At 36.3% G+C, this 16,725-nt stretch overlaps 1 protein-coding gene across 17 annotated transcripts in view; it reads right to left on the bottom strand.

Moving 5' to 3' along the window:
• The window catches only part of MEF2C (myocyte enhancer factor 2C), a 184,766-nt gene that overhangs the window by 55,873 nt on the left and 112,168 nt on the right, over window positions 1-16,725 (bottom strand). For 11 of the 17 annotated variants that reach the window (XM_081290796.1, XM_081290794.1, XM_081290780.1 and 8 more), the window contains 2 exons: window positions 2,011-2,070; window positions 1,730-1,867 (listed from right to left, as the gene is read on the bottom strand). In XM_081290796.1, the coding sequence (XP_081146922.1) occupies window positions 1,730-1,867; window positions 2,011-2,070 (198 nt within the window). Of the gene's footprint in view, window positions 1-1,729; window positions 1,868-1,926; window positions 2,071-16,725 lie in introns of all 17 variants that reach the window. The other 6 variants (XM_081290781.1, XM_081290784.1, XM_081290787.1 and 3 more) reach the window with 2 other exon arrangements.

Here is a 16,725-nt window from a genome sequence, read left to right as displayed (position 1 = left end):
AACGATCCAATGTACATTTCCCTGGAACTTTGGGGGTTAAATCTCCTTCCACATGTAGGATCACCTAGACTGAGAGTGATCCAGCAGTATTGCATATACTTGCTTTTTCTCTAGCCGTGCAAAGGATTCCTCTTATCTGAGACATCAGAGGTGCTTTGCCTTAATATTCTACATTCACAAAACTTTGTAACTCAAACTCCAAATGATGGACTAGATAGCAAGAAAAATTCAGGCCTTAAGAACTGAAAGGTGGCCCAAAGGAGCTGTTTCTTTCGTTCTCCTGGGAAAGATAAAATCCCAATGGATATATTATCACTTAAGAATTTTGAGTACTTTTAGCTAGTACTCATGGCCTGTATACAATAGAAAATATTTCATGGGATAAAGTACCCACTGTGAATGTGTTGCATATAGTACTTGGTTTTATGAAATCTTTCAGAATTTATGGCATAGAACTTTCCTTCATGATATGTATAGCAATAATTCTGAGTCAACAGAAGCTCTACTACAGATATTATTCAATTTAACAAAAGAAACAGACATGTGTTTTTGAGGACAGAAATTTTAATATGCATACATTTTGTAAATAAGTTTTAAAACACCAATTTCATTCAAAATAGGTTTGAGTGTGCACTCGCTATGGCCAAGCATCCATTTATCTTGTGGATGCAGTTGTGGATTTAGCCTAGAGCTTTTGACCCTAAAGATCTGCACGTGTAATTAACAAAGCCTGTTTTCGCTTCAGAGTTGTTCTCAGTACTCAGATTTAAGCTGTTTTGTTAACTTACAAAACAGTGTACTTTTTTGAAAAATAATTAATTACTTACTGAGGAGCTTATGTACAGTGAGGTTCAGACACTAATATTAGTTACTCAGAAAGCAAGTGAGCCTTGGGTATCATCCCTATATGGCACAAAATTAACTTCATTTGATCGATGACAATGTAATAAATAGTATATATTTTTCCTCTATACATGTGGGCAAACAAAATAATACATGCAGAGTTATTTCTCTTAAATATCTGGCAAGGCATATGATTGTTTGTTAGAAATTTTCTGAACTGGTTAAGACAAAATTTAGCCAAATGTTAAAGCATGAAATTTGTTGGTGTAGGCAAAGCAGATAATGTTCTGATAAAGCTTTAAAATCACCCCAGCACACAAACGTTGGAATCTTACCATTAGGTTTCATGCAGTCTGTTCCCTGCAGCGAGCATTAGCTTTAACCCTTCAGTGCTGTTGAATTTCATGTGTAGGGGGAGGGGAGAAGTTTTATTCAGAAATCAGCTTTTATTTAAGTGATGACTGTCATTTTATGTGAGAGAACTGCAGTTCTTCTCATGCATCTGGTCTCAGCACACCACATATCCACGTATTATAGAGCAAATCTTCAAACTTCTTCAGAAAGTGATTCTACTGTTTTACTCATGTATCTTGATTTATGTGAACTGTGTTTTAAAAGGTTGTGTAAATTCAGGGTGTGTCACACTGATCTTTTTCTTCCTCCTGTGAACTGTTCTACCTCGGAATGAACTTCTCGATGGCAACTCTTTGTAATTATGTAATTTCAGCATCCCGTAGGGGTTCGCTTTCTAAATGCACTGCCCATGGGATGAGATGGCTATTTTATCTGACTTTGAGTGCTTCTTAAAGCAAGCCATCACTGAGAGGGTTAAGGTGTGTTACTGCAGCAGTTATCAGCAGACCAGCCATCTACCTTTGGTACTTACAGGAATTTTATGACTCTTGATCATATTATCAAATTCTTCATTAATTTTTTTGTATTTTTCTTCGGTGCGTGGGGTGAGTGCATAAGAGGAGTCAGGGTCGGGGCTTTCACAGCCTTTGTTTTCTTTCTTGTTCAATGCCTGCCAGGTTCAGAGAAATACCAAGAGTAAAAAAAATGAAGGGAGTTCCGAGTACTTACACACAATCTTTGCCTGCTGATCATTAGATCAATATCTTCGTTAATTTTCCTGTACTTGTCCTCAGACTCAGGGCTGTGACCTACTGAATCGTCTGCATCAGGATCTGGGCTGTCACAGCCATTAAGGCCCTTCTTTCTCAACGTCTGAAATACATAATTTTTGGAAAGTTCAAACCTAGACAAAGGCTGTAAGAGACATTCAGGGATGTTACAAAATTTCAAGCTGTCCAGTGTTTCAGGTTATTACACATGCTACATTATGTTTAGAAAACCATAGGTAAAAAGCACGATTCATTTCACTAGAGCATTCATCATCTGTTTAAACAAAAATAACAAATATATTCTTTCCACAACTAAATTCAGTCAAGGAACCAAGAGGGTTTCAGGACCAAAGTATGGTGATTTGGAATTCATATGGGTTTTAAGAACGAACTAGTGAAAAACAATTGCAGCAGAATATAATTAAGGTGGCAAACTGCAGCACTCTTTCTTCCCACAGAAAAATCAGAAGTCAGGATGTTGCACAACTATTTTAGAATCTGTGATGACGACAACAACAGAAATGTTGGAAACACCTCTAGTTTGACTCTAACAATGGTGTCCTGGCCCCTTCCCACATCCCTGACAGCAAAAGGGCATATGAGAACACGACTAATATGCTCACTGAGCACTGACTGAGAATGTTGAGATGCCATGCTCATTCGGAGAATTACTTTTGTTAGAAAGTATATGTGAAAATCTCTATTGAAATTTACAATACTGAGAAATTATCTTCCTAAACATAGGCTTCGAGAAAAATCAAAACAGCTGAACTTAGGGCTTCATTACCCTGAGCTGAGTAAGGGATCCAAAGAATACTGCCAAGTAGGCAACCGAGTCACTAACTAGCAAACTAGCAAAAGTACCACCCGGTTTTAGCTGAGTAGGAATCACCCTGATACTATCTTCCAACACAAGAAAGGGAAAAGTTGATGCCTTTTCTTAAAAGTTCCTTTCTTCCTCCTGTAGGTATGGTCTGGTCTCAGCTGTCACAGAACGATAAATACTAATATAACATTGCAACAGTTCAAAAAAGTATGAGTCAGGAGGCCTGAGTTTTACCTTTTTTTTTTTTTTTTAAAGCTGATGGTTGTCAGTTCAATTGCATACAACCTGATTTACAGAAATGATGCTATATTTTTATAAACCATAACACATCTGATTAATCACATAGCTTGCCATGTTCATTTTTTTTAAAGATTTCTTTTTTAGTTGTAGATGGACACAATATCTATTTTGTTAATTTATTTTTTCATGTGATGCTGAGGATCAAACCCAGTGCTTCACACATGCTAGGCAAGTGCTCTATCACTGAGCCACAACCCCAGCCCACCATGTTCATTACTAATAGACTAGCAACATTTCCTAATTTTCCTGGTATTACCAAGATCAGTTACAAAGTGATGTGTACCTTTGTGCCTCTTGCTAATGGAAAGTTCAGTAGAGCTCATCTTTATTAAAGATAGAATTCACATAAAAATCAAGCAAAAGTTGCAACATTAAGCTAAGGAATTAAAAGCTGAGATAACACTCCATTTTTAATTCATGCAATTGGGGAAAATAAATACAACAACATGAGTTTAAAAGAGAGTGTCAGTCTGAAAATTTTAATTCTTTGGCTCTTATCAATGTGTAACAAATGTAATATTACTTAAAATGAATTTCTGAGGCACTGAAGATTTTAACTTAAAATCAAACTAAGAGCTACCATTGCAATACATTTAGGGTACACTACTACTCTGTAAATATTTATTAATGTTATAGTAGTATAATATAACAAATAAACATATGGTTACAGCTTATTATGTGGTAAAATGTTTGAATATTAAAATGAATATTTTGACACAAGATGATAAAATATACATTTACAATCTTGGGGAATTTATAATTGGTGGGGCCACCTGTCCCCGTATTAAAGATCTACAGCCATCATTTTTGGGCCAGAATAAGTACTTATAGAGGGTTTTATAATAGTACTCCAAAGGACATCATAAAACATTAATAATTTCATCCACTGACTTAACTTCCTAGGCTTTAAACTCATTTTGTTAGCATTAGGCTCAACCATAAGAGCATTTCTCTGGGTAATAACAATTTGTCATATCATGATGTGTTTCTGTTTTGATATCTGCAAATGTTTACACTTATTTAAAAAAATGCATCATATTGCACATTTTCATAAGAAATCACTTGTGTAGAGAAAAATAGGTAAGATCAAGAGAAAACCTGATATTTTTCAAAACATTAATGTTTCTATAAGGCATATTAAAATATCTTCATACAAACCTTTGATTTAAAGTCTTATGTAATGCGAATTCATAGTCTTAGTAGACAGTAGATTTTTCAATGTGCACCCATGTCTTTAACCCAATAAGTCTTATTGTAAAAATTCTAGTTGTTTTGCTATGCAGACTCCTGACAACAGAACGCAAGGGTTAGGAGAGGCCTATCAACTGTCATTACAATCCATCTGGCACATGCATGTGTGCTAAATATTCTTACAAAGCTTTGGGGGGATAGATACTGTGTTTGGTTTATAAAAATTCAAATATCAACTACACTTTGTTGAATAATCTTCACGAATATTAACTCATTATCTCTCAAGCCTTTCACGACGAGTTTACAGAAATCTTACACCAGCCAGTGCTGCTAAATATGAGGATCCAAGCATCAGCTATTGCCTGTGACCATGTGGAGACCACCCTTCCCCATCCAAACTTTCCTAAGCTTGTGAAATGAGAGATGCAGACTAGATTTCTCCAATTCATATTCAATTACAGTAGCAGACTGAATACTGGGATAAATGAGGTAGAAATTAAAAAAAAAAACTTGCTCTGGGAAAATTTGAAGTATGAGAATATGGCTAAAATATTGATACTTCTTGCACATCAAATTTTAGTCAAGTGGGAATGTCTATTGTTCAATGAAATGCTTAGCTCCCTGATTAAAAAACCAATTAGATCAACATCTCACTTTGTACCTGAAGAATTATATGAATTGTTAAGCAAACAAAGCAGGTGGTGTGGAGTCACAGAGGAAACGGCAGTGATGGGGGGGGGGGACAATGACTCACTTTCTACCAATAAATTCTTTTATCTGATTATATTATCTTGCAATGCATACTGCCAGTATTTAAGTAATGATTCAAGTTAAATCGTGTTACTTGAAACAGGGCTTTTTGAGACATATAAACGCAAAATTCAAGAGCAAATTAATACTGAGTTCCAAATTCCCATAATCACATCACCAGAACATTTAAAAAATTGTTCAAAAATATTATCCTCAGCTGAGTGCTTGTATAACACATTTCTGCCAAGAACAAATGATTATGGTGGAATTATAAAGCTCTGAAAATGGAAGTGATGGCACAAACTTGAATACCATAGTGTGAATTTGGAGCTATAAGAGCAGTTTTATCTTTATTATATTAAAAATCTACAGCTGTTTAATGACGACTAAGGAATTACTGTTGGATTCAGCCAAGTCTCTCTATTCACAGTAATGAATAGTCAATATGAACTAAAGAGCTTACTAAATGCATAAATAAGCATTATTCCTTTAAGTCTTGTTCTATCAAAATAAAAATCTCTGACACAGGCCTTTGAAAGCTTCTCTGCTCTTTTACAAGTGTGAATGGTTAGGCAATGTATGTACTTAATTGCTATTCTTATAGGTGCTACACATCCTCCAGATATATAGTAAACGTCTCTCAGCTGACTACATTTTGAAAAGGTTGATTCTGTATGTCACGAAAAAGCAAGAAATCTTTTGAAAACCACCAGGCTCTCTTACTAGGCATCTAAAGGAACTCTTCCTCCACAGAACTCTGTACACCTGGAATGAGCTGGTGTACCGGAGCTAGCCTGCCACCTGAGAGTGACACTTTTGGGGTACATCAATTGACTGCTGAGGCTTCTCGGGTATATTCGCAAAGTAGCGATTGTCATATAGTGAGCTGAGAACAGCCGCTCTTAGAGAAGTAATTAGATTGACAGAAGGTGACACACTCCAAACAATAAATGGGAGAAGGAGTCCAGATAGGTAATCCAAAAACCACGTGGAATCTCTCCTCCCAGACATGAGCACATATGGACCTGTGTTATTACATTTGTTCATCAGAAAAAAACTTGAAATATGTATAAAATGATGATGATAGGTGACAGGTGCTTCAAAAATTCTAATGAAATAGATGTAAGGGAACAGATTCTATTTCGTTACTGCAAGGAATATAAATGAAAAAGAATGCCACATGGAGCTCTCATTTCTTGTCTCAGGCATTATGTTATCAACTAGAAAATCCCTTTCCTACACTGTGGTGGTTTCATTCTTAATTTATTTTTTAATTATTATTATTTTTTCTCTTTAAAATTATGCCTTGTTAGCAAAAAGAAACATCTAGATTACTGACCTTTCTCAGTTACGAGGATGCTATATATTGTATCAATACTATTTAAGTAAAATTTGGCTTTTTGTTAGAGAATCATCATCACAGAAAAAGCTTCTGACTAGTCAATTTCTTTTCATGTCTGCAGTCTCAGTCCTCTAGAATATATATTTTCATCATCTTTTTTTTCTATGCCTTCCCATTGTACAGCTAAAATTTGAAGTCCTTTTGTGAAAACCCCCAAATTACTTATTAATTTTTGTTAAAAATCCAAATAACCTCCCTTTCTTCATAGCTAGTTAGTCTGACTTTAGAGGTTTGATGTGTTAAGAGCACGTGAAGGAATTATTACTATTAGTTGCATGAATGCCATGTTCACAAAAAAGCCAAGGGAAAAGATATTGACTTAGAAAAGGTAGTTTCCTTTCCTCTGATTTTAAACTTTTTTTTTTTTTTTGGTCTTTCATAGCTCTATAATAGTTAAGTGTCTATGGGTAATGAGCTAAACAGTCTTTAGAAAGTAGTAAATTCATGTAGGAATAGAAGTGTAGATGAGGGCTGGGGATGTGGCTCAAGCGGCTCGCCTGGCATGCGTGCGGCCCGGGTTCGATCCTCAGCACCACATACCAACAAAGATGTTGTGTCCGCCGAGAACTAAAAAATAAATATTAAAAAAAAAATTCTCTTTCTCTCTCTCTCTCCCCCCTCTCTCACTCTCGCTTAAAAAAAAAAAAAGTGTAGATGAACTGGATGCTAGCCATGAACAAAGTTTCTGAGAATGGCTGTTAAACATTCATATGGCTCACAGATACGCCCATTATCACAAAGATGCTTCAGACTCTCCAGCATCAGGGGAGTGGCCACTTAAGTGTGGTGCCCTGTGACTTACGTCTTCTAACATGTATATAGCAATTACCAAATACCAACTATATGCCAGATACAATTTTGTATCTGAAAGAAGGCAATATAAATTTAAAATAAAAAGCTCTGAACTATCCTATAATAGTGTACTTAAAAAAATTTTTTTTGTGTGTGCTTTCCAGCATAGATCACTTAGGCAAGGAGAGGTCTAGGTACTAAGAAATTTCTCCATACATTTCAATAATCAACACTGCAAAAATTGTCTGACTTTTTCTTTCTATACCATGGTTCTTCTTTGTTTTTACTCTAGAAATAAAAATGTATATTAAAATGCCACAAAGCTAGTGCAATTGCTAGGTAGATTTTTATCAGATAAGCAAATCATAGTCAATACAGAATATAAGGAAATTAACTTGTACCAATAGGTATTCATTTGTTTTGAAAAATTTTAACAAGTTTAAAATATACAACCTTACAACACCTTTTTTTCTCTCCAGATTCCAGGCATTTACTTCTACTGGGGAGAGAGGGGAGAACTAGAGATTTTTATTGCTTTTGTTTTTATTTCATACCTCAAAAGATAATCTTAATATTGGCTTGAATTTTTTCACTGAATTATTTTTGTCTTTCAATACAGAATATAAAATACACTAATTAAAGATTTGAAAGACTTTTAATGTACTAAACATAAGGATATATCCACCACCTGTCTCCTAATGGCCATAGATTATTTCATATAAAAATTCACATGGTGACAGTTTGTAGATGTATTAGGATTTCAGTGTGGATCAGATCACCAGGGATCACCTAGCCTTTCCTCATACCTCCCAGGAGGTGAGCAGTAATGTCCATAGCTACTTGCCTTTCACACTGAGGTCCTTTCTCCACCTGGGCTCTCCTTCCATCTCCTCTCTATAGACTTCGTATCACCCAGGCTGAATTAATTTCTCCCCACATTGATGCATTCATTTTATTCTATACATTTTTCTATTATATCCTAAATCACACAACAGTGATCATGCATGTGGTTTTACTTCCTTTGCTACCCTGAGAGATCCTTAACAAGGATCATTTAATTTATTCACTTTGGAGGTTCAGTATAGACAGTCTGACATACTGTAGGTGTTCCATAAATGCTAGCTGAATGAACAGAACACACATTTCCACAGTATTAATGTATGCAGAGGTTTCTGGCTGGTTGGAGGCAGGGATGGTAGTAGGACCAAACCCCTTGAAACATATTTGCTAATCACTAATATGTGTCAGGGGTTGTTTGTGGTCCTCTGGATGTAAAGATACTTTTTATAAATTTGTGATCCAGATTATTTGTTTACATGTTTTTATTCCCATCATCCTGAGCTCCTGGAGTGTAGGGATTGTTGACTAGTCATCAATCCCTAGGAGATTAATAAATGTTTGCAGACTTAATGACAGACTTTGTGGATGGATGAAGAGAACAGAAAAGGATCTTCAAATGTTAGAAAGAGAAAGAGTAGTCTCAGGGAGTATTTTTGCAACTATAATATGTTTTTGTGATCTTATATCACTCTTTATTATGTTAAAATTCAATATTTTGCTTTTCAAGTAACTGTTGCAAATTTACCATGTTTTGAAATACACAGTTGTTAAGTCTGAAAGCAATACAGTATAGGCATAATTTGTACTATGTATGAAACTGATTATGACAAGAGCTTCATATCATTGAATGCTTAGAAACTGGGATACTGGTTTAAACATGGAATCTTGAAAAAAGCATATTGAAAAAATCATTGAAGGAAGTCATAAGTATATCTGTGATCTAAAGGGTAGCAGGAAAGAGGGCACAAAATTTAGCATGGAAGCAGAAAAGAAGGGAGTAGTGTTTTCAGCAGAATGTAAATGTTAGGAAAAAAAAAACAAAAGCTCTGTAGGAAAGAGCACAGGGAAGTTTTTGTGAACGTGAGTCAGATACTATAAATTTGAAATAAGCATGTTTTAAAATTCTTGGGCAAAGTTCATTTTCCCCCCCTAATCCTTGGATGCTGGTCTACTGCTCTACTATTCTGCTAGGCTCTGACATTGGTTTTGTTCTGGGCCAACCTCAGCCTGGGGGAATTCATGGAAAATCAGGGTGATTCTAGGGCCAATTGGATGATTCAGACTTCCTCAGGATAGGTCAGCATTTGGAGTTTTTAAGGATTCTTCCACCACAGCTCTCCTGGAACCTGGACAAGGCATGCATCATGAAGCCAGATTAGAACAGGACTGAGCTGGGAAATCTGGCACATTCCAGCCATGAAACACTCCCTGATATCCTGCAACCAGGAGAGATCCTAAGTCAAATACTAAGCAGGAAGCACTTGCATATGTAACAATTGAAATGCATGATAATATACCCAGTATATACTAATAATTGTTAAAAAGTAAGTTAAGAAAATAAGAACTGTTATGCAAAAGAATTGTAGGTGGTTTTGAAGAATGGATGCTGTTGTTTGTAAAAAAGGAAGGAAAATAAAAGTTAGAACTATAAATTTAAAAAAGGTTGAGAACAAGAGAAAAGTAACAAAAATCTAGAAGTAGGTTTTACGAAAGTATATGATGTGAATGTAACTTCACATGCCAACTTCTTAGATTGTGACATTTTACTTGCAAATGGGACAGGCTGAATCTAGACGCTGATGCTTTAAAAATAATTCATTGGAGCATCTTTTACAAACCATTACAACTTATTTTAACAACAATAAAAAAAGGTGCATGTTATCTTGGATGATCGGATTAAGTTCAATAATTTTTGGAATGGAGATGGAGCTCATGGTAGAGCGCTTGCCTATGCACAAGACGCTACGTTTGATCTTCAGTATTGCAAGGAAACAAAAACCATAACATGATTCCATGATTTGGAATCTTATCTAGTTATAAATGCCTTTTTATTCATAAGTTGAGTCAACACATGATTAGTCATTTGAAATGAAAGTAGCCTACAGCCTACACCTTTTTATTGTCATCAGCTCAGGGCTTTCAGATGTATCCTTGTTTTTACAGGATTTCCCATATCTCTACTACAACACCATTTCTTGATTGATTTTCTTGATTCCACCTATCTCTGTTCCCTTTTCAGCAAAGGTTACAATTTGGCTGCTCAAGCCAGAAGCTCAGAAATCACTCTCAATCTCATCATCTCTTGACTCAACTATCATTACTTTTCTATTTTGTTTCCCATTTTTGGTTTGTTTTCTGACCCTACCTTCCTGTCAATCTCCTTCATACTTCCAACAGGGCCTAATTATAATGTAAATCTAATCCTAACAGTATTCTCCTTAAAATCCACGGTGGCTCCCAAGAGCCACACCCAAGAGCTTGCACACAAACCTTCCACCTCTTCTTCCCACTTCAATTCCTCTCTTCTCCAGCATGTGGTGTTCTGGCTAAGGGGGATTTTTGAGCATTTTACAAATCAGATACGAACTTCAAAACACTCTCTGGGTATGTTATTTGTTCTTGTTTGGAATATTCCTGTTTACTTCCCCTCTCTCATGCACAGACCTGAGTCATACCGGAATACCTATTCCCTCATGTCATCACTTACTCAGCAAGGTTTTTCCTAGCACTCATAGGCATTCAGGGATTCCCTTCTCTGTACCCTTGCAGTCCTTCATATTTTTGTGTATGTATGTGCTTTCTATATGGGATATATTATATTGCCATTTATGTTTTTACATGTCTGTCAGCATCAGATGTCAAGTTCTATAAGGAATGGCATCTCTGGTCCCTAACAAAACACTTGGTTAACATGAAGGTTCAGTATAGGTTCTAGTTAACTGTTCATTGGATAAATGAATAACCTATCAAACTTGATAGTCATATTTTCTAACAGTGACAGATTAATTGAAATGAGCTGTATGGTCTCCCTAGGTAGCAGTGCTATTTATTTGTTTTAATAAGATTATTACATCAACAAGTTAGGCGTTCAAGTTCTGGTAGGTTAAAGCAATCTCTGTAAAGACTTCATGATTACTGCACAGGATATTCCTTTGAGAGCCAAATAAACAATGGAGATAACACATACACAGTGCATGAGGAACAAATGATTAGATTTATTTGCACTTAGATTTTTTTCCTGCTTATGGTTCTGGAGTTTTTGTGGTTGCTGGTGCTTTAAGTTACTGCCATGAGGACATGAACATTTTGAGAACCAAAATTATTTCAAGAGACATCTCTGTGCATCCTCTATTTCTAGGATTCAATTAGAAACAAGGACATTACCATTGATGGACTTGAGGAATTTCTGTTGGTTAGGATCATCAGCTTATCAGAAAAGGAGAATATACAGCAAACTTTCAAGAGACATGCAAAATAAAAACTGGGGGCTGGCAAATGATTGTCAATATTTATGATACCTGAGGAGATTCACAAATCCTCATTTAGCAAAGGACTCCCAGGATTTAAGTTAAATTGGGTTTCTGCCTAACATGCTTCTTCTACCCTGGGACTCTGAAGGTTCAAGAGAACTAGCGTTCTAACCAGCTTGAGCCTGACCCATCTGGGTTGCTTGAGTAGGGAAACCCTCTCTTTGCCCTTCATTCACAGTATTATATTTTTCATTTCCTAAGTCACAGGACCAACATGTACCAATAACAAATTTCATTCTGGGACAGAGGTGAAAATATTCACTAAGTTCTTTTCTATCCCTCAATTTTTTTTTTTTTTTTTTTTTTTTTTTTTTTTTTTTTTTTTTTTTTTTTGTGGGGTCAGGTATCAGGGATTGAGCTCAGGGGCAATGGAACACTGAACATTCCCAGCCCTATTTTGTATTTTTAATTTAGAGACAAGGTCTCATTGAGTTGCTTAGTGCCTAGTTTTTAACTGAGACCGGCTTTGAACTTTCATTTTTCCTGCTTCAACCTCCTGGGATTACAGGTGTGTGCCACTGTGCTCAGCTATCTATCCCTCAATTTTTTAAATGGCAGGTGGAGAGATTCTGAAGAGCCAATTCTGGATGGTATCCTCAACTTCTTCCTCCATGACCTGAGATTTGAATCTTCTTTTAAAAATTAATTTATCACTCTTCCTAATAAACCAGTCTGCTCTCCAATGAGTGGCTTTTAGCCCTCTTCTTTAAAATTTTTGTTTTGGTTATTCCATGGTGACTTGCAATGAGATCTGTTCCATCTTCCCAGTTAGCTCCCAGGAAGACTCTCCTGAACCCAAATTCTGAGGGCTGTGCCTAAGCCTGTTACATGACATCCCAGAGACTGTATTGACAACTGTGTTAGCAGGGACAGCTCAATACTCACTTGCTATGATGTATTAGAGAGAAATACGGTCTCAGGAGTGCCGGGCATTACTGAGATGATGTGAGGACAATATGTAATTCACAGTCACTGTGGCTGCCAGAGGAGGAAGTCTCAATGTCAGAGAAAACCTCTACAAGAGGAGAGACTTTATCTTTTTTACCTCTATATCCACAGCAACTTTAAAATGCCCAGCACATGGGTGCTTCTCAAAAAATAAAAGAATAATGAAACTCAAGACTACAGAGAACCAGAGGTTCTTATTTAAAGTGGAATTACAGTGAGATCTGAAAAGAGAAGCTACCAGTTTTGTACTCAGGATAAATGTTTCATTTACCCCTAGCAACACCCACTGCAGAACCCCACTATCAATTATTCTCACTGGTGAATTTAAATTACAAAAGGAAAGAATTGTGTGGACCAGAGTTAATAGAATTAATATGTCCCTTTTATTCCTCCACAGAACTTTATAAATACCATTTATTTCATATCATTGCTGCCTGTATTATTGTTTTTATCTCATTTTCTAGATGATAAGATTCTTGCAGACATGAAGTCTCTTGAGGGCTTTCTATCCTTGGCAACTAACACAGTATCTGGCAGTTGAATGTTGTGACAAATCAGTTAACTCCTTTGGACAGGTGTCCTACGGGAGAATACTGCTAACGACAGCCTGGTGACAGACAATAAGGAGGCTCAGACAGACAAAAGCTAGTGGCCAGAAATCCAAGCTGCCCCACCATGAATGCTGAATTTCCTCTCTTTCCTTTAGCCTAAATAATATTAATTCTGTCAAAGGCCAGCAGTCTTGGTCTCCAGCCTCACTCGTCCTGGTTGTCTCTTTCAACATAAAATTTCTCCTGGGACTTGGTTAATGCAGCATTAATGTTTTCATTTACTGGTTGATGCAATGGCAAACTTCCTGCTTAGTAGACAGCGTCCAAGATACAATGAGTGGCTGGGGCTAGACCAGTTAAACCAGTAGACAAGATGCAGTGGAGTTTCTTCAAATCTGATCTACACACAGGAAACTCTGGTGAACAAGGCCAGAAAGATGCCAGACATCAGGGATGGAGGCAGGGGGAAGCCTCCTTGAAGGTTGAAAGGGTTGGCTAGAAGGTAAAGGTTGTCAGGTTTATGTGATGTCAACTGGAACAAACCTCTACCTATCCACATTCACAGAGGTATTGAGAAAGCCCCACAGACTCAATCTCCAAAATGCACAGCAGTACATTTCAATGCCCCTCATTTCTTTTTTGCAAATAAGTTCATACTGGTTCCTACTTATTACCTCACCCATCATTCTATGAACTACAGTATTTATGGTACTTAAACTTGCAGGAAAGACAAAGTCTAGTCTACTTGTCTTCGATAGGTGTTGCCTCACTGCCACAAAACTGGCATGTGAACTGATAACAAGTGTTGGGTTTTATGTTTAACTTCCTTGGGTAGATGTCCAGTGGACAAAATGTGGATGGTACTCTTTCAACAAGCTTCAAGTAAATAAAAAGTTTGCTTAAAAACAAACATGCCTCAACTCTGTCTCAGCCTTTTCCCTAAAACTTTTGCTATATTTGCATCACTCCAATTGCTTTCATTATTTAAACTCACCCTTCCTGTATTTCTATTATAGTTCTTCACAATCACATCGTAACATAGTTTCTGCCTCAGTCTCCACACAGGACTCAGAGCCTATGCCTTTTATCTGAGTCTCCCTAAGACGTGGGAGACTACTGGGCCTTTCGACTTTCATATATTAGTGCAGACTTTGAGTTCATTAATCAAAGGACCACTATTTGCTTTCTTAACAATATAATTATTTCCAGCTGGTACTAGAAAAATAACCAGAGTATTTCTAGGAGTGACATCAAAAGTGCCAGTAGCATTTCAGAGTTAGGACCCTTAGGTTAACTTTCCACAGGGACTTGCCCTCTAGTTTCCTGGCTAATTTGTTATCAGGGATTGCATCTCCTGGACTTATTCTGTAGTTCCTGCTACTTTATAGTATTAATGGGAAGGGTCCTTTCTTATTAGTGTAGGAAATTATGAACTGAGTATAATGATTAAATAGGACGTAAGTTTTATCTACAAAGAGATTATGAAAATACCTAATACATTCCATCATGTGAAAAATAGGACCTTTTATTCTAAATTAAATACCTATAAATAGAATATATTCGTAAGAAGTGTTTTGGAAAGCCTTGTATTATTACCATTGAATGCTGATCAAGGCCTACGTTGACTAAATTATCTTATTATTTTAAGAGCAGGCTTAAATTTTTCTAAATTTATATTTCCAAATTAAATTAACTAATAATTAAAACCAAACTTGTTGCAATTTAATTTCCTTATGCTATGAATACTACCCAAATATGAATCTATGGTCCCAGAATCTTAGACCTAAGTCATAATTCACAAAATTACATTTCCCATGACTTCATATATTACACAGATAGTAATATTCTTAGGTTCTGCATTCAGTCACCTCCAATTTAACATGATATTACAGATGTTAGAGAGAATATTGGGAGATGAAAAGCAGTAAGGGATATAGAAAAAATGTTTAGGGAAAGGATTGAAAATAATGAGAGAGATCATAAACATAAGATAGAGAGATGATAGATATTGGAAAAGAGGAAATCAGAATTCATGATGGAGCGAGAATTTCAGGGTGCTGTGAAAGAGAGGAAAAAATTTAGTCAGCCCATCAAGTGACCCTTGGTATGTAAGCTGGCCACTCATTGTGTCTGGGCTCAGCATTTTACATTCTAACATGAAGATTTATAACAGGCCATCAGCACTTTTGTTCAGCCTGATATCCATCCTTGACATCAGCTGGGCTCTTGTTGTCTTAACTCAGTGTGGTCAAGTAGAGGCTGCCAGCCCCACAGACTGCCCTGTCCTCTGGATCTCCTACTAGCTTTCTCCAAAGAGTTTCTGTGGACTTGGGACCCTGGCCCCTGCAGTCTTCAACTGAAGGCTGTTTTAGATACTCTGGTTTCAGTAACTGCAGCATTGCCAGTGGGAATATACAGAACCTGAGTTTTAAGTTCGATGTTTCAATTTTCATAACGTATGAAATCTCAGTGATTTTGTTAGTTCAGTGGTACACTTAAGAGTTTTCATTTGCCCAATCATTTCTTCCATGTTCTTTATTAGGTAATTATAAAAACAACATTTCCTCTCCTATGGCATGAAAAGGAAATTAAACCAGTCTTCTCTCACTGTCAAAATATTAATTTTCTTAATATTTTAATTGAATCTGTTCCTCAGCAATAACACCTACCATTTATTGAGCATTCATCTATGCCAGGGACCAAGTCTGCAGCTTTGCACAAATTTTATTTTTCTCAGTCCTCATAACCATTCTTCCACTATGAATGCCATTCTACAGATGAAGAAAAAGAAGCGTGATGTGTTTCAAGAACTTGGGCAAGTCCACAGAGTTAATGAGGGTTAGAATCAAGTTTATGAATCTGTGTATGAGCTCCAGGCTTTACTTTCTTGGTTATTTACTGGACTATTTTTGCTCTTCAAGCCTGTCCAATTATAAAGACTGCCCAGTGGCTGGGGATACACATGTTTATCATGTGCAATGCGTAAGTTAAATTCCCTGCACTGCCCCCCAAAATATGATAGCCAAGAGTATGTCTATGTATCCTTTGAACAAAATGCCCAGCAAATCTTTAATTTTTTTGAGTTTCTACATACCTACATAAGCTTTCTGGGTAAAACAAGGTGCAGGTTTATTGCAATTATCAAAATAATATTAGTAAGAACTCTAAATCTGTTACTAAGAAAACAATTTGCTTGCTTTATTTTGGGGGCACCTTATTTTTCAGATTAAGTCAACTGCTCAGCTCTTGAGTTCAATTTGCCTGAGTAGATGAGGAAGGCAAAGTCCTATAACAATGAGATTACATTTTTTTTTCTGGAATTGAGGTGATATGTTGAGGAAAAGAAAAAATTTATAAATTTATGGAGAAAATATTCTCTCTTTCTGGGCAAAAGCTATGGATGAGTTCATGAAGAAATCTTGTGAACACTATAAAATTTCTTTTTCTAGTCATGGCTATACAAACTCTTCCTTTTCTTTTTTTTTTTTTTTTTTTTTTTTTTTGCAAAAAGATGCAGGTAGCACTGTTTTTCCTTACAGACCAGATGACAAGATACGTAAAATAAATGACTGTAAAACTTCCCAATTTTCTTCACCAGTTATGAGGAAGACAGCAAGATGCAATCTTG

Source organism: Spermophilus citellus (assembly GCF_964194105.1).
Source record: "Spermophilus citellus genome assembly, chromosome: 1".
NCBI classification, from domain to species: Eukaryota; Metazoa; Chordata; class Mammalia; order Rodentia; family Sciuridae; genus Spermophilus; species Spermophilus citellus.
Note: the sequence above shows the minus strand (reverse complement) of the source record. Positions and strands in the feature narration are given on the sequence as shown.